This window comes from Bison bison, unplaced genomic scaffold, assembly GCF_000754665.1.
Source record: "Bison bison bison isolate TAMUID 2011002044 unplaced genomic scaffold, Bison_UMD1.0 scf7180017864484, whole genome shotgun sequence".
NCBI lineage: Eukaryota > Metazoa > Chordata > Mammalia > Artiodactyla > Bovidae > Bison > Bison bison.
Window position 1 is genome coordinate 5,216,074 of NW_011495044.1, and position 18,830 is coordinate 5,234,903.

At 44.0% G+C, this 18,830-nt stretch overlaps 1 protein-coding gene across 13 annotated transcripts in view; it reads right to left on the reverse strand.

The window, feature by feature from the left end:
* Positions 1–18,830, reverse strand: part of MACF1 (microtubule-actin crosslinking factor 1) — a 342,575-nt gene that overhangs the window by 1,619 nt on the left and 322,126 nt on the right. For 9 of the 13 annotated variants that reach the window (XM_010862750.1, XM_010862748.1, XM_010862747.1 and 6 more), the window contains 7 exons: positions 16,765–16,919; positions 15,857–15,931; positions 14,711–14,728; positions 11,648–11,765; positions 4,213–4,424; positions 3,574–3,684; positions 686–815 (listed from right to left, as the gene is read on the reverse strand). In XM_010862750.1, the coding sequence (XP_010861052.1) occupies positions 686–815; positions 3,574–3,684; positions 4,213–4,424; positions 11,648–11,765; positions 14,711–14,728; positions 15,857–15,931; positions 16,765–16,919 (819 nt within the window). The remainder of the gene's footprint in view (positions 1–685; positions 816–3,573; positions 3,685–4,212; positions 4,425–11,647; positions 11,766–14,710; positions 14,729–15,856; positions 15,932–16,764; positions 16,920–18,830) is intronic. The other 4 variants (XM_010862753.1, XM_010862751.1, XM_010862749.1 and 1 more) reach the window with 3 other exon arrangements.

The window sequence follows — 18,830 nt, forward strand, 5'->3', positions numbered from 1 at the left end:
ACAAAAGAACCAGAGGCCAGGGTTCTGATCCTAATACCACCTGATGTGCTGAGTGACCATGGGCAAACCAGAGTCTTTCTGAATCTCGGTTCTCTCACCTACACAGAAGTTGCCGAAGCCTTTTCTGACTTTGGGCTTCTACCTGAGAAGCGTCCTGAGGAACAGAAAGCAGCTTCTATCAGCAGCACCATCACCTCACACGCCCCCATGGCAGAGCGGAGCGGGGCTGCCCTGGGCCTCAGCTCGGAGGAGAGAGCCGCATGGGCGGACTAAGAATGGGGGGCAGGAGGGCCGGCAAACAGCAGCAAGTGGAAGCCAAAGCCCTAGGTTCCCAGGAGGAACGTCCACAAGTGAGCAGACGTGATCCTCCCCTGACTCTCAGCTCCGAGCCAACATAAATACGGTGTGTTAGGAAGGCCCGGCTCTAGGAGGCCCTTTCCCCCTTACATTCTCCCCCGTACAATCGTTTCTGATGGCGAACAGGTGCTGTGGCTTTGGCTGTGGGAGCGCCTGCTCTCGGGAGGCAAGGTTTGAGCCAGCTGTCCTCTGGGCACCGCATCTGTGTTTCGCTCCATCTCTGCTCCTCAGGGAGGAGTGAAGCACTGCGGGGAGCCTGCTGTTTCCAGAGGGCCTGGCATGCCCTCGCCCCTACCCGCAGTGGGGAAGAGCTGGGGCAGGTCCTTACCTGCCCGGTTAGTTTTGGCACCCGTGGACGCGGGGGAAGAACTGTTGCTAGTATCGCCGGCAAGCGACGTTCGACTTGAATGAAAGGCGGGTGTGGGTCGTTTCAACTTGCTGCCTGTTGATGGAATAACCTTAAAAAAAATAAAAAGGTCATATTTACTTGGTGAAATTGTTGACAGAAATTCCACTTTACAAGGTTTACTTAAGCCCTCCTAATTTTCTAAAAAACTGAAAAGCTAGTTAAAAGTCCAGGAAAACAATGATTTATTTTGAAAGTATGCTAGGTCATGAATTTGGAGCATTTCCAAAATAAAGCCTTCATGTGCCAATTTAAGGTTTTAAAATGTCTTCCAATGCCTTTTATCTTATTGACAAATTTCTACTAGAAAAAAAAAAAATCCTCAAATGCTAAGATTACAATAGTCATAACAAACAGAAATATGATAAATGAGTAAAGGTAAGAAATCCAAATACTCCAAAGTATCAAAGTTTTGGGGCTGGAGAAGGCAATGGCACCCCCCTCCAGTACTCTTGCCTGGAAAATCCCATGGACGGAGGACCCTGGTGGGCCGCAGTCCATGGGGTCGCTAAGAGTCGGACACGACTGAGCGACTTCAATTTCACTTTTCACTTTCATGCATTGGAGAGGGAAATGGCAACCTACTACAGTATTCTTGCCTGGAGAATCCCAGGGACAGGGGAGCCTGGTGGGCTGCCGTCTACGGGGTCGCACAGAGTCGGACATGACTGAAGCGACTTAGCAGCAGCAGCAGCAGCATGTGACATATGAATTCTAACCCCAAATTGTTAACATGGAGATCCAAATATTACTCCAGTCCCTATCACAGAGATGCAGTAAATTCACTGAAGTAGATCTATTTCTTCACTGGTAGAATGAAGATTAAATTACTTGACCTGATCAAATAAATGATTAGGAGAAGCACACGAGAGTGGGGCTGTGGTATGAGGAACAAGGCTCTGAATGGCCTGGGACCAGAAGGGCCTGGGTCTGGACTTAACATACACTGGCACGCATGCCTCCACTTCTCGCCCTGGAGACCAGGGAAGGAGCCTGCCTCTCCGAACCCCACTGCTACACACTCCCTTGTGTTCAGTCCACCGCAGCCACTGGCCTGCTGCTATCCCTTCAACAGCCCAGGAAGGCTCCCTGTTTGCTGCCTGAAATCTCCCAGGTTAAAGCAGAAACTCCAGAAAAGCAGGGACTTACTTTGCTCCCTGTCACACCCTAGACACCTAGTACTACATCTGGCACAGACGAGGGGCTCAATATAAACTTGTTGAGTGAATAAGTCGCATGCAGAAGCACTTCCCAAAGTGGCAAAGAGCTGGCTAGATGTATGTATCATTACTGATGCTGGTAGTAGCTCCATTTACCATCTGAGTGTATATATATATTTTTTTAAAGAATTTGGAGAGAAAATATTTTAAATCTATTTTGAGTATCACTCATGCCACAGCTCTTCTAATTTTTCTTTGAAATCAATCATGTAAATTGTTTTCCAGGACTTTTAAGATGTTTATACAAAAAAAAGAGTAAAGCAACCCATTTTGTTGTGTTTCTTTTTTCTTTATAAAGAAAGAGCAAAAGCAACAGAGGGATTTACATTCCAGCACAAACCCTCCTGGCCCACACAGGAGGAAGAGCACCAGTTTCAGAAGCTACTGCTCCTGGGCAGACGTGGCCCCAGAGATGTTGGGCTGGGAGTCTGCGCCAGGACAGTGTGCAGAATACCAGTAGTTAAGAGAAGATGAAATCTTGAAATGAAAGGAAACCAAAGGTAAAACCTTAAGACAGAAAAGCTGATCTACCAGAATCCTATGAGAATTGGCACTTCATAATTAAAACATTAAAAATTCTAGAACTTTTGAGACTTTCATGAAACTGGAGCCACTAAAGAAGAAAAAGCAGGATAGGCAGGTTGAATCATGGGGATTTAGTGTCAGTGGGTCCCCAGATCACGTTCTAAGCCAGATGTATTTCTGAACTGAAGCGGGATGAAACCCAGAGAAGCGAGTCCATTGTGGACACTGGCTTCTTGTACCTCCTGTTTACACTGGTTGAAGCTTTACATGACTAGACACAGTGCCACATTTTGAGGCACAAGAACCCAGTGTTTCCCGACAGGAGCTAGAGTGCCAGTTGTACAGCTATCAGACAGGCTGCTAGTCCACATCTTATTTCTGAAACACTGCTCTTCCAAAGGCACTTGGGCATTTTAATGACTGCACTTGAACATGCTGAGCCGCTGGCATGTGTATTCAAATCAAGGCTATTGAAACCCAAGTGCCTGGGCCAAGGAATTCAGAAACTAAAACCCAGGCCTCAGAGCAGTGTCCACAAATGCTATGCTTGGCTGAAGGAGGCAGCGCCCAAGCCTCGGACCAGTGTGGCAACACCAACCACCCCCGGAATGTGACTCCGGGTGGGAGGCTGCCAGCCACTCTTCTGTCCTAAGCAAAGGTAGAACACTGTTGAACATGCGCCGTCGTTGAATTTCAAGTGTTCATAACTCGTTTGTGTCAGATACAACGTCTGGAGACTCCAAGAGGCCTGATTATAAACAATATTGATAAACAAATCACCACAAATGACCACTGTTTACCACCCTGAGCAAGTATCATTCTAAGGACTGTTGGGAAGTTGTTACACAATCCAGTCTCAGGCATCTCTTATTTATCTCCAATTTTGGTGAATCCGAGTTAGAAACCCCTGAAAGACAATGGACGGGATGAATCAGCTGTGAAAGCAAACACCACAAAGATGGAAAAGAGCATGGACTCGTGTCAGGAGGAAGAGCTGGTCAGGTTCTCGGCATGAGCGAGGGCCTGGTCTTGCCTGTGTCCTTAGTCAGCAAAGCCATACTCTACCTCGGGGCTGGGCAGCTGGAGGTCAGGATAGTGGCTGCCCCTGACAGGGGTGCCAGCTCTACTGTTTACCAGCCAGGGTTTGTCATAACAGCGAGAGAACTGAAGCGGAGTCTGTGAAACGGAAATCCAAAGGGAAGGACGGGAACAAGTGAAAGTGGAACACAAAAGGAGCAAATTGGGAACATAAAATAAATAAATAATAAATAGAAGACACTAAATTTTAAAGAAACAGAAAACAAAATAAAATGTGTATCAGTCCAACGGGGTGAAAGGGGCTGAGGCAGAAAGGCAGCAGCATTCTTCATCTACAACCCATCATCACAACGAGCTTCTCTCTTTCTTAGCTCCAGCTGCACACACAGTGCCTGGATTTTCAAGATCAGTAACTCTGCATGGGTTCAAACTCAAAATGGGAACAGGTGGAAAGAAGCACTTTGGACCTAATGACTCAATTCCTATTTAAACGTCCTTTGCGGCCATATTAAGGGTCCAGATCTGTGTACCACTAGGGCCTGGCCAGCCTGGTCTATATGTCTGCAAGTTCCTCTCCTCACTGGAGTCTTTCAGAGGCTACACTGAACAATGGCCACGTGCAGAGCTGGGAGCGGGGCAGGAGGTCATACCCGAGGCTGTACGTACCTTGGTGCCACTGGCTGGGGTGGCTGGAGAAGACGGCATGGATGTACAGCTGTGGTTACTCTGACTAGCACTTGAGCTGGAGCGAGTAGGGGAGGCTGCGCGGGAAGATGGTTTGGACCTTCGACCCCGGGACCGGAAAGGGGTCATGCCCTGGGATGCCCCCTCAGGGAGGATGAATTTCTCTCTAAGTTCGATGTTAGTTCTACCTCGAGCTAGAAAAGGGAATAAACACACACACACAGGGACAGTCAACCTTGAGAAAGTGTATCTTCGGTGGTCACACAGCTGCTTGACCCCACGAAAACAGTTGCATAATTGATAGGTTTAGTACCATCTGCAGCTTCTTTTAAAATAAATTCCTGATTTATCAGCCTTGTCATGATTCTTACCCACAGCAGACACATTAACTAATAACCCCTCGGTTTGCTGTAATAAAGAGCTCTCTGTGTGCCAAGCACCGCCCCATGCTGCAGTCACGATCTTGCCTCGCCACTGTCCCCCGGGGTCAAGAGAGAGCAGGTGCAGCAGTCCACAAACCTCCGAGGTTAAATCAAAACCCCTCTTTTCTCTCTCACAGGACATGTGTACTTTTTGCTCAACTCTTGCAGGACACACGGTAATGAAACGGTATAGAAAAACAGATCACTGAGATTGACATCATCTAGACAAGGGTCCCCAACCTCTGGGCCACAGACCGGTACCTCCTATCAGACCAGGAGTGGCATTCGGTTAGAAATAAAGGGCACAATGAACGTTATGTACTTGAATCATCCAGAACCTACCCCTCCCCTGGTTCTGTGGAAAAACTGTCTTCCATGAAACTGGTCCCTGGTGCCAAAAAGGTTGGGGACCACTGATCTAGACTCTTGTACTTGAATTCAGTTGGTAATAATCCTAAAGAAAGGGGTCCAGGAACTCGAGACAGTAAAAAGATCTGGGCTGAACTGTTAAGAAGCAAACATGTGGGAGGAGAGAGAGAAAGAGATCAAGACCATGCACAGAACTTGCCAGTGAGAAACCATTCGGTCAAAAGCTGAAAGCCACGAGAAGCTGAGGGCAGACCTGCGGGGGGAGAGGGACGCCGGCCGGAGAGCCTGGGAACACAGCAGTGCTTCCCGGGGCCACTGGACCAGAACCCCGCGTTTGGATTCGGTCGGAAGATAACAAGTACCGCCAACACACAAGTTAACTGCAAAAGACATTATGAATTTAAAAGAAACAATTCCTCTGCAACGTTTTCTTAAGTCACACCTCACTGAAAGGTGTTAATTCTGTGATCACCTTCTGTCTCCTTATTCACCCTCAAGCTGCTCCCTGTTTAAGATGGGTCTAAATGAACTGGACTGTTAGTAAAGCCTGGGAAAAGGGAACCATCATAAACAAACTATTTGCCATTTTCCCCTATATTAGATGTTTTACTTTGGCCAGAAACTGCAAGTTTAGAAGATTTCAGGTAATGGTATACATTGCTCTCTCCTGCCCAGTCCCACAAGTCCTCAAGAAATTTGAGCAATCTTGGTAGAATCAGACTTTAAATCAGGTTGCACAAGGCTTCATAAGCAGAGTGGTTTAAATTCCTAAGTCAAATCCAAATTTTTTCAATACGTGAAGTTGACATAACATATCAGAGTATCAGCTTAAAAGGGCTAACCTGGATATCAAAACCTCTGAGTTACAGTCCAGGCTCTTCCCAGCTGTGATCCCTCCTGCCTGGGGCTCTGTTTCCTCAGCCTCCCTACAGGTGATCACTCAGGTTGACTGATGTCTATGGGTCCTTCTTGTCTGACGGTGTAGCATTCCTGGAATGCTAACCTGTTTCCTTCCTTCTCAGGCCCCAATAGAACATGCCCTTCAAGGTTCATTCCTGGGCCCTCTAGTTCCTTACTCATCCTTTTTCCAAACTCTAGCACTTCCCTCAGTGTCTAAACTCATGATTCTTAAAGAGAATTTCCTTCAGCACTAACCTGGGTACTTAATAACATTCTGTGTTGCTAAATATTTATTTTATCTTATGTTTGTTAACATGCCCAGCACAACGGCGGACGCACAGCAAGTGCTGAAGGAACACTGACAAACAGAAATCGTTACTCAACTGAGGACCACGATGCCTCAGAGGAGCTGTTTATGACCCTAGGCCAGACAGAACTTCAGACGTGTGGTTTAAACCTATGAGACTTAACAGTTCACTGAGCTCACTCTCCAGAAAACACCACAATGACACAAGAGGAAGACTTTGAAATGGCATCACTGATGAGGGCAATTACATGTTAAATGCAATAATGTAATGATAACATGTTCCCCATGCCAGTTTACAGCACGTGATCACGTGTAAATACTATGCTTGACTCTTCTCGGTAGCCAGTCAGCATCCCCACGTCACGGAAAACTGCAACACTCAGAGGCTGAGGGCAGGGAAAACTATGCAAGAACTCGAACCAGAATCCTCATCTTCCACCCGAGCTGCCCTCTGCCCACCCCCAGCTCCCTGTATCATCAGCTACACGAGCTCATCCCACTCTGGGCTCCATGCCCCTCTAACAACCCCCCTCCCCAGGGCAATCACTGGCAAGGGTCACAGACCACTTCTGCCTCAGGGGATGCTTTTAAATTGTAGAAAGGTTGAAATCTACAGAAAACTACAAAGAATTAAAACTGCTTAACCTTAGGGGACAATACCATTGAACTGTTAGTATCTTTATTCCTCTGCACAACTTTGTGTATATGTATGTCCATATATAAAAAATGCAGAAACATCAGAAACATTTCTCCATGCTTGATATATGTGACATAACTTCAGCTAGCTGCAAAGTACTATTTCATCATATTGAAATGAGTTTATTTCACCAACCCTGTGTTGTGTTTGTTCATAATTTTTAACACACTGTATACAATGCTGTGAAAAAAGTTTTTGTGCCCATCCATGACTTCCTTTTAAGGTAAGTCTTTACAAGTGCATTTGCTGGGGAGAAAGGATGCACACTCAAGGTTTTTGGTACTTGTCAACTGATCTACAGCTTCCCTGGTGACCCAGTGGTAAAGAATCTGCCTGCCAAGCAGGAAGTGTGGGTTTGATCCCTGGGTTGGGAAGATTCCCTGGAGAAGGAAATGGCAACCCACTCCAGTATTCTTGCCTGGGAAATTCTATGGACAGAGGAGCCTGGTGGGTTATATATATAGTCCATGGGGTCACAAAGAATCAGACATACTTAGCAACTAAACAGCAACTGCTCTACAAAACTTTACACCAGTGTACACTCTCAAAAATAACGTCATGAATACATTCCATTTACCTCACTCTGGCCAGTGCTCTCTGTATTGAGAGAGTATGTGTGTACTCATGTGTGTCACCTGAAAACAGGTAAAGACCAGATAAACCTGACAGGTAAAAACTCTTCTCTGCTGTTGTCAAACGACAACAAGTGGGAGAGTTACTATTTTCCTCTTGAAATACTCTCCCTTGGCTTCTAAGACCCCTGCTTGTGTCCTCCTGCAGACTACCCCGTCCCACTCACTTCTTCAATGCTGATGTCCCCCTGGTTCTGTCCGCAGTCCTGTTCTCCCTCTTAGACTTTCAACCTGGGGAGGAGCTCATCCACGGGAGACTTTAGCACCATCACCAGGTCCTGCCTGCCTCTCAGTTACACCCCCAGTGCAGACCTTCTCCTGGATGCCAGACCCTTACCTCCAATACTGATTAGACATGACTGAAGCAGAAACCTGGCTGTTGACGTAGGCCCCTCCCTCATGATGGCAGTTCAGCCTACCATTGACTCCACCTTCTAATACTTCTTGAATCCCCTCAGACTTCTGGCACACCTCAAACTTATGTGGTTCACAGAGCATCTCCCCAACCCTGGACCACTGTAACAGGCTTCCAAATGGTCTCTGTGTTTCTCATCTCAACCCCATCCCTCCCTCACTCCTCATTCCCCAGACTGAATTTCTAAATAGCAATCTGATCTCTCTAAACAGTGTAAAACCTTTCCATGGTCTTTCATTGCTTACAGCAGCATTTCCCAAACTGAGGCTTCTGAGGGGTTTCCTACGAAGAGAAGTTTAGTAAACACTGGATTCTACATTTTTTTCCCTCTCTCTCTCTAGGAGAGCCCTGATGCAATCAGCATTTTATAAACTCTGAAAAGTCCTGCAGTAAAGAAACCTGCTTACTTACAGATGCGTTTGACCATGCCTTTTTTGTTTTTTTTTTTAAAAGATCATATCTTAGGGCCCAGACCCCAAAGGCAGTCATTTCAAGTTCAGTTTTTCAACCACCAGAGAGATCATCATTTTTCTAAGAGACTACTGCTAGCCACTGATTTTGGCTGCAACATGCCTGTTAGGTAAAATTCACTTCCACTGTTTACCAGGCAGAGTTCTGGTATACCGAGATGAAGAGTTCTGTGGATGGGAGCTTGCGGATTGTGATGCTAGTGCAACAGTGTTAATGTGCTACTGACCTGTACACCTAAAAATGGTCAGGATGGTAAGTTACATGTATTTTACCATATAATTAAAAAATCAGTTCTAAGCCAAACTGTCTTTTAAATCTTCACAATAAAGTTTTTCTAGATAGTCAGTAAAATTGCAGGGAACTAATCTGTCTAATGCTCAGAAACATTCACGGACCCCTAGGGTAAATGTGCACGTATTCATTATCTCCATCCAAACATGATTGCCTTTGCCACGGCTCAATTCAGAAAGTCAAATCTCCAATTCTGGCAGTACCAGGAACCTACTGAGTTGACTACTTTAACCTTTACATTTGGTTACAGAAATGTGCAGGCTGAGATAGCTTTCATCATCTTAAACAGCTATGTAATGGCAGATAACACGATTACGCAACATTAATATTATAAATTTTGTACTCTCCATAGAACAACATTCTCTATGGTACAGCCAAGTAAATGCAACCCAAATGAATAAAAAGTCCACCAAAGTGGAGCTTCAAGAAGCCATAGTAATCCTCACAGAATCCTAGGCAGCTTCTCATTGTGACGTTCACGCCCTTCCAAGTCACTTATTACATCTGCCTGGGCCCTTAAGTGTTTCTTTATTAGCACAACTTTTATTTGCTGGGATGTAGCTCATCCTGTCCATCATGGTAGAGTTATGATATTTAAGCCTAACAGGAGTTCTGGACTCTATAGCCAATGGAATCAGGATGAGGGCACCCTTGGGAGGGCATAAGGGTGAGCCTTACCTTGTCTGCTCCAAGAGATGCTGAAAAAGGCTACTATGTTCCACAGAAAATAGCTCCTAGATGGCCCTCCCATATATCCTTGGGGGTTCCAATTTCTAGCTAACAAGATAAGGAAAATCAAGCAGTGTTCTCCTTGGCCAGCAGCACAATGTTATCGTAAATAGAGCAAGTAGAGCAGGCAGCAAACAGGCAAAGATTCCAGAATGTCACATGCAGTTCAATCACACATGACATGAAAAATAAAACTTTATTAATAGATTTGGAAATGAATAATCTTATTTTACTGACTTAAGGTTAAAAAGAAATATATATTGCTTCTCATTGGAAATAATCAAAGGGATTTTTATAGCAAAGAAATTGGTTCGTGATATAATTAAATTCCAAAATAGATTTAAACCTGCTCTAGTTTTCATCAGAATAAGTGTTTTTAAAACTAACTACTTTAATAAAAAGAAATTTCTAATGAAGATTATTGCCCTATTATTTCTCTGGGTTTATTGGAGTATATGCAGAATGAGTTAAGAGGAATTTATGAGCGTATCTGAATTTATGTGAGAACCTTCTTTATTTTTTATTTATTTTTAAAGATTGTCTTGATGTGGACCAGTTTTAAAGTCTTTACTGAATCTGTTACAATATCGCTTCTGTTTCATGTTTTGGATTTTGGGCCAGGAAGCACGTGGGATGTTAGCTCCCCGACCAGGGACTGAACCCGTGCTCCCTACACTGGAAGGCAAAGTCCCAATTGCTAGACTGCCCGGAAGTCCCAGAACCTTTAGCTTTAAATGCTTCAGATTCTGACAATAAGTCACATCCAAAGAAGCGACGTAACAGTACTGTAAACATTTCTGTTAGGTTTATAAAGTAAGCCTTACCAATTTAATTACGCAGTAACACACATATAAGAAGGGATGGTGGTGGGTATGTTAGCCCACGAGACACGCAGCATGTAGGTCAGGAGCCAGACTGTGGGATCTGAACCCTGTCTCTGCCATTGATTAGCTGCCTCTCCTCAGGAAGGTTGTTTACCTTTTCTGTGCTTCAATTTGCTATTTTATATAATGGAGATAATAATAGTAGCTACACCTCCTAGAGGTGAAAATGTGTTATTATTGGTAAAATGATTATAATAGTGTGTAGTATAAAAACCTGTAAGTATTTGTTAAACAGAAACTCAGAACAAATTCCACGGATACTGTCTCAACAGGCACATTTTATGCTTTTTCAACTTAAAATAGTTAGAAGAGCTATGGTTTGGCTATTTCAAAGCATTCATAAAGGCAGCAGATACCACAGAGCCAAGAGATGCTAAAGTTTAAAAAGCAAAGCCATTCTCAACAGGCCGGGATGTGGGTAAGAGGGACAAAGCTTAAAAGCCAACCTATGGGAGACTGACTGGAAATCGAGGAGCTGGAATCAGAGCGCTTTATTTTACTCCCAGGATGGTGCACTAGAATAAAAAAAATACATAAACACAAAGAAACAGAGCAGGAAACGCAGAAATTGGTCAAGAAAGACAAACCGGCGGAGAGTCGGGGAGGCTCCTGCGTACCCACATGCAGCTGGGAAGGAGCAGCTGAAGGGGATGCACGACCGGGATCTGACCATCTCCCACTGGCCGCGGCCCCACACGCCTCCAGCGGCAGGCGCCATCGCTCACACTCAGCTGGCCGTTCTCTCTGGCCTCAGGGCTAGTGTGCCAGCCTTTGTAGGATGAAGCAGACCGAGACCTCACGGACCCACTCAGGTGACTCCCTGCCTTACAAGTGCCCAGGCCCGCTGCCAGATGTTCTTCATCCTTCTGGTTAAAGGAGATCCCAGTCCTCTCCTCCCCGGAGGGGCCTAGTACCCTCCCCAACTTTGAGACGCACAAATTCCAGGCAAGGTCAGCGGCAGCACCAACAGGGAGCTGACAGGCCTTTTTAGGGCTTCTTTCCAGGCTGGTGTTAGTGTAACACCTCACACGGAAATATTTCATGACACCAATAAATTCCTAATTCTTATTTACTGTGTTTCTAGAAACCCATCTCCCTCAACAGCATCCACCCCTCCTGCCCTCTACCCTGGTCTGCCCTGGCACCCCGACCAAGTTCCCATCTGCGCTAACTGGGGTGACATCTGGGCAGCTTAACGACAGACACCGAACAGATCCCACTGTCAGCACCCCACGGGATCACGAAGACCAGTGGTGAGGGCACGGCTGACAAGTAACGTGTGCTGAGCGTGGCTTCTTACCTCGGCAGGGGTCGTTTTTCACGAGGAACTCATCCAGGGCCATCCACCCTCCGCCAACGCGGACCAGCACGGGGCTGCGCAGGATGCGGCCCAGCCGCAGCTGCTGGGAGTCCCCGAACTGCAGGGTCAAGGACACAGGTGAGCCAGGGCGCTGGGGGGCAGGGCGGGTCGATACGCCCCTAACGAAGCAGACTGTATTCAGATGGAGTGACAAGTTCGCAGTTTGGGGTGAATTTTAACTCTCATTCTTTTGCATTTTTCACAGAAAACTTAAAATATGGAAAAGCTAAAGGCCACGGTCTTGACGTACTTTCTACTGGAATAAAGTTTAAGTGCTGAGGGTTGTGACCCTGCCCCAAAGGGGAAGGTGGAGGGCAGACAAGGCCTTAGCTCACTTTGAGTCTTTCAAAGACACTGCCCAAATTAAAATCCACTACAATTCTTTGTTAAGCTAGTTTGCTTCCATAAAAGAGAAGGTAGCTATGAGGTGGATGTCAGCTTCTGAATACAGTGTGCTCAAAAGTTAAATGGAAAACAGCAAATAATCTCAAGTCTCAAGGAAACCCTTGCAAAGCATCATCATCATTACAAGCTTAGAAGGAAATTTGATTTTCCACATTATTTTAGAAATAAACCCTTAAATATTCTCTAATTGTGATTGTCATCATCAGAAAATTTTCTTCAGCTGAACAAATGATTAGATAGTGTTTACACTAAAATTTAGTTGAAGAAATTAAAAATTTAATCTACCATGCTGACTGTAAGTAGTTTTCAACAATTATTTCGATATTATAACATGCATGATTTTCTGATATTTATTTTTCCTTTTTTTCCTGCCAAATATGCCAACTTCCCAACCCTATCAACATTTGGAGTTTCCTATTGCATAAATTATCCTCTTCCCAAAATAAAGAGGCAACAGAAGAGAATTATGAGACCTCAAAACAAAAATCAAACATATGGTTGGAGAAATGGAATTCCTAAAATTGTTTAATTCAAAGAGAACTGCAGGGGTGGTGGAGGGAGTGCGGGGATTCAATTACTTAAGATTTTCAAAGTTAAAAGGAGAACCATAACTTTGAAACAGGGTACAAAATTTGAAAATGCCAGAAAGGATCTTTGAGAAGGATCTATAATCAACCTCTCTCAAAATTAGTATTTTTGTGGTAATTCTCCATATGACTTTGTACCCACTCAAGCTCACTGATACAGGCAAGGTGATTGAAAAAAATACCACGCCCCACCCAAGCCCTTATCTTAGGAAATAAAAACCGTCCTTCATCTTTCATCTCACCCAGGTTATAGGTTTTTATACAAAGTGACTGCAGCCACAGCCTAGTGTGGTGTGAAGAGCACTGAAGTGGGGACCGGAACCGTGAGGGAATGAACGTCCTGTCCCAGGAAGGAAGCTGCCCTCAGACACTGGCCCTGTGAGCGGGAGCAGGTAGGCACTGAGGATTCCATCGGATCTAAGCGCAGTGTCAGCTTGCGTCACGATTCGGGGTCTTCTCTGGGTAAGTGAGGGGAGAAGGAAAGGAGCTCTGCGTCTCCCAGGGGGAATCAGGAAGGAACCCCAAGCTGAGCTATATTCTTAGATTACTGTGCCCCGTCAACGATTTGTCAGTCTAATTGCATTGATTTCATTCTTTTTTCCCCTTAACTTCTTACTAAAGCTCTCTCTGAAGTATTCTAACTTGCTTTTACTGAGCTATGGGGAAAAGGAGGTTTGACCCAAGCCAGAGGCCAAAGTGTCTGGGGAAGCTGAGGCCAGAGTGATGAGTGTGGAAGGACTACCACAGCTCTACAAACAGGGACCGGCACAAATCTGGCAGAGAGGGGTTGCCAGAGAAGCAAGGACCTCTGGACAGTCTTAGGGGCAACAGCAAGCTCTGTTTCCTTCTGTTAAATGGAAAATCCCTTACAGTGACCTGGGTCATGGCTCTGGTATTTCCCGTGTAACTGTGGGCACAGTGGTCCTTAAGGCCTCAGGTGCCTCGTGTATAAAATGAACTTCATAATTCTGTTCTCAACACTGGAATGGGCTCCTCTGACCCTCTGCAGGTCAGTGGAGTAGAGGAGGACATTGGTGCCACTTCAAAGGGGCCCTGTACCCATATGCAGTCATTAGCAAACAGGCACAAGCTTAGGTGCTACTTGGCACTCTTCTGCAATGATTTATTTAAAGTCAGTTTGGCTGTTCTTGTTTTCATTTTCTTTCCATCCTTTGTTCTTCCCACTGGCCCAGAATGTTACTATAGTTAGTGGTTAAGGCAGTGCCTGGAACTCAACATTGATTGAAGGCCTCAAATCCACCAAATGTTTCTGATTTCATTTCCCAAGACAAATTTTACCCATGCAACTTCCTTCCATTTAAAGACATAGGACCCCAGAGCCCTCAAAAAGATCTAAAAGGTTAGAATTACCAAGCAGAGTCAAAAGCATTCAATCTTCTTTGCAAGTTTAATTTGATCCCATTAGATCATACTGGCTGGCTGTAATTGGCAAACTTCAGGCTACAGCCAAGTATGATTCCACACCACACTTCTCACATACCTTACAATTAAAAATATAAATACAACTAAAATATTAATAAGGTATTTAAACAGATTGAGTACCTTAAATATCCCAAGACTTTTTTGACTTAGTGTGCATTATAAATTCTGTGTTAATGGTCAAAAGACTTGGGTGTAAATCAGAACTGTGCTGTCTGGTATTCTGACTTCCAAAACAGAAGGACAAGACTGGGCTCTTTTCAGAGGTGGGATAGACTGATACCACAGTTGACTTCCCTGGAACCATACTATATATACTTGTAACTCAGCCCAGCAAAATATTGTTTTTAGCTGATCAAATTTTGAATGGAAATTTATATACACTTGTATCTTTTTGCCTGGAAGACAGCTTTAGAACACTTGTCCCACTAGCAGTTTCTCTGCTTGGTAAGACCACCTGATGTGACCCAGGCATGCTTCAGATTATGTCCTCTCCCCATAGCAAAGAACAGGCAGCATTAGCCACACAGACCATTTCCACCGAAAAGAATGTTTGCAAGGCACACTGTACCTGATTGCCGAGGAAGAACTACAGACAGTTAAGAGTAAAGGATGGAGGAAATGGAAGAAAAAAAACAAAACAAAACAGAGAACATTTTGTCAAATTAACACTAAGGAATGAAAATCATGTAATCATGTTAACAGTTTCAAGAAGAACAACACATACTGACCATATTCTTATCCAGCTTCAGACTCAGGGATGAGGTTTTACAAGCTAAGAAGACCTAACTTTTGCACTCTATATTGCTCCTGTTAATTCATCCCTCTCACAGGTAATTAAAACAAAACAAAACTCAACAGACCAGGGTAAGACTGCTTGGAGCCTTATTATAACCCAAAACTTGGGCTGGATCTAAGGCAGAGCCACGCGACACTGCTCCCCAGCTCAGAGCAGCACTGGGTAGCTCTGCTGTACCTTGAAGACAGTTTTGACATGCCCATGAATCTCATTTTCCTGTTCCTAACTGGCTGCATGTCACTCTATCTGAATTGGCCACCTAAATCCTCTTTGCCAATCCTAGATCTACCTTAGGACCTTAGAGAATCCCGACATGCTGCTGAGTACATTTTAGGAGTCCTGTCATAGATGCTTTTTATGTCCCCGCCTGGCCCCAAACGAAGCTAAAACACAGCATGGCTCACTGTCATTCATGGCCTTACTCAGCATGGCTTTCTGGGGAAGACTACTGAGCAGGCTGAGAGTCCCGTGGGGCCTGGATACAGCTCTTCTAGCCCCGAGCCTGTGAGCCATATGGGCTCATGACAACCAGCTCCTTGGGGGCAATGGCCAGTCATTAGATAGCTGTTTCCTTATCTTACGATAAAGGTGCCTCCGCGCCCACAAAGACCTGTTCAGTAGTGAAGAGAGGGCTCTGAAATGTCTCCTCTATTGGATCTCATACAAGCAACTGTGGACCAAATAGGGCACTATTTTCCAGATGCAACTATGCGGGGCTCTGAATCTTAGCCCACAGGACACTTGACACCTGCAAAGATGAGGGCCAGACACTGCATGTCAAGTCCCACTGGCTCCAGTCCTCCAAGCCTCGGGAGCGGGAAGTTGGGGTCACCCATCTGTCGTGTGTCAGGCTCTTTCACCTGTAAGGGCCACACAGGAGGAACGACCACCACAAAGGACTGGTTTTCTCTTTCTTACCCGGTATTTATTCTCTCCAATCTGCTCCACCTGAAACCTTTTTGCACATTTGCACTGAGCCACTTGTCTTGTGACCTATTAGTAGTGAATAAAACAAAAAGAAAAGTGTGAGGGATAAAGCAAGACTTCCTCCTCAAAGAAACAAAGATCTTCACATGTCATCAGAGAAGCTCATTATGTATTTTTAGGAATTCCAGGCTTTTAACACACTCATTCATCTTCTGTCGTGAGTCTCATGGAGACTCGGTTAGATGCTGAATATAAAGGAAATTCACCAGTAATGATACAACACATTCTTCCATCTTGCTTCACAATTTCCTCAGAGAAATGTTCTAATATGCATGCATCAATATTAACTGACTAATTAACAGCAAATTATGAGTTGATTTACATCTCTACCTAGGAGCCTGGCCCTGGACCACTCCCCAGACCAGGCCCATTGCCTCTCCCATCTCAGGATCAATTCTATGAGCTCCTAATGAATTCACACTTTTTAGCACGATGCAGTTTTCAATGTGATACAGTTCTTAAATAGGCAGAGAGGCTGGTGGGTGCACATCTTAAACACTATGTGTCAACCCTTAAATGCTACATATGAAGATGCTCCCCTGGACCCTGAGGCAGAGTCTGTTCTAGGCAACGTGGTGCCCTGGAGAGGTTCTTTGAAACTGCAGAGCACCACACAGAGGTGACTCACGTGAGTGAATTCATCGAGACAGAGCCACAGCTCAACAGCTGGATACCCAAGGGGGCTCCACCATCCAACAGGGGATCCTCAAACAGAACTCCAGATAATCACATCCCAACAGACATGCTGAAAAGCTGATATGGCAATTGCACCCGACCAAATTCAGGACAGTAGCAACATGTCATCAAAAATGTACGCAGAATACAATTATTTCTCATACCTCGTCTTCAATTTTATCTGCATCAGTTGTTGGTCGATAAGCATCCTTGTTGGGATGGAGAGCAGCCACGAATTCATAGTAATCAATATAACCATCCCCATCTCGGTCAAAAATGTCTGCAACGGCAGTCATCTCTAACTTGGTAGTAGGGAACTCTGGAGGAAAATTAATCACATTTTGGAACATTAACTAAGAGAAAAGGCTGGCTGGAGATTATATAAATACTTCTTTAAAAGAATTTGTCTTCACTTTTATTTTTCTGAAAACCAGTACATGCTCCCTTTAGAAAACTTAGAAAATACAAAAAGTTACAAAGAAGATAAACATCACCCCAAAATATATTATGGCATACTCAGAGCATGCCCCAGAACACACTCGGTTTTTGGCATTTTTGCTAATAGACTCATAACCCTCCCAACCCCCTATGCAATTTAAAACAAGAGACCTCCCACCAAACTTCAGAATATACTTATTCACTCCACTATCAATAGGTTGGATATTTACATTATTTCAGGAGAGTGACAATTTGGAATAAACAGGGTGACGTTTTCCTATGTTTAGATTATTGCTTTGGGTTCCTCACAACTGCTTTCCAAAGTGTGAATGTTACAATAACCAGAGTGACTTCTTAAGACATAAAGTGGACTACACTGTCTGTCAGATGGAAATCTCTGCTGGAGGCCCACTGTCTCGAGAATAAGATCTGATCCCTTCATGATGGCCAACAAAGCCCCACATTAATAGTTGTTTTCTATCTTTCCAACTTCACATCTTACCAATCCTGAGGTCATGACACTCCAGCCATGCTAACCTCTGAGAACCTGCCAAGTTCATTCGCCTCTCAGCACTTTGTACCTGCTGTGGTTCTGGCTCCGTCTCTACCCTGAAATCTTGACGTGGCTGAATCCTTACCATCACTTAGGTCTCAACTCAGGTATTACCTCCAGACAGGCCTTCTTGGGCCTCCACGTGAAGCAGCACATCTGTGAGCTGTGCTGTGTAAGTCACTTAACTAAATGCCTCACTTTTTCCTTTTGCTAAAAATACAAGAGATCACACATTTTGTAAGCTTTTATACAGATGCCAGAAACTGACATGATGAGGGATGTAATGTACAACAAAATGATAAATATAATTAACACTGCTGTATCACATATAAAAGCTGTTGAGAGTAAACCCTAAGAGTTCTCATCACAAGAAATAATTTTTTTATGTCTTAAATTTGTACCTATATGAAATGATGTTCACTAAACTTACTGTGATAATCACTTCATATACGTAAATCAAATCATTATGCTGTATACCTTAACCTTATTCAGTGCTGTATGCTACTTACATCTCAACAAAATTGAAAAAAAAAAAAAAATCTGAATTCCTATTGAACAACTGATATTGTGAAAAACTTGAAAAAATATTTAATAGGCATATCTCATGTCAGTTTCTGGCATCTATGTAACAGCTTATAAAATATATGATTTCATTTACTATGCTTCAGATGTTATCCCCCTCTTTTTAAGACAAATTTAAGGTTTGCACCAACTCCATCCATGCCAAGCAGGTTCATTGGCACCATTTTCCCAACAGTATATGATCACCTCATATCTCTCTGTGTCATATTCTGGTAATTCTTGCAATATTTCAAATTTTCCATTATTATTATTATATTTGTCATGGTAATCTGTGATCAATGATCTCTGATGTTACTACTGCAAAATGATAATGACTAGCTAAAGGCTCAGACAATGGTCAGCATATTTTAGCAATAAAACATTTTTAAATTAAGGTATATACATCATTTCTTAAGGTATAACACTATTGAACACTTAATAGACTACAGTATAGTATAAACATAACTTTTATATCACTGGGAAACCAAAAATCTCTAATGGCTCTCTCTGTTCCAATATTTGCTTTATAAAGGTGGTCTGGAAGTGAACCTGCAGTATCTCCAATGTCTGCCTGTACTTAGAACCTCATTATTCACAATCGTTAGCTCCTTTTCTAAACCTTGAATGTGTTTTGCTTGCCATAATGTGTCAAATAAGACTTGCTTTTTTTAATTCTAA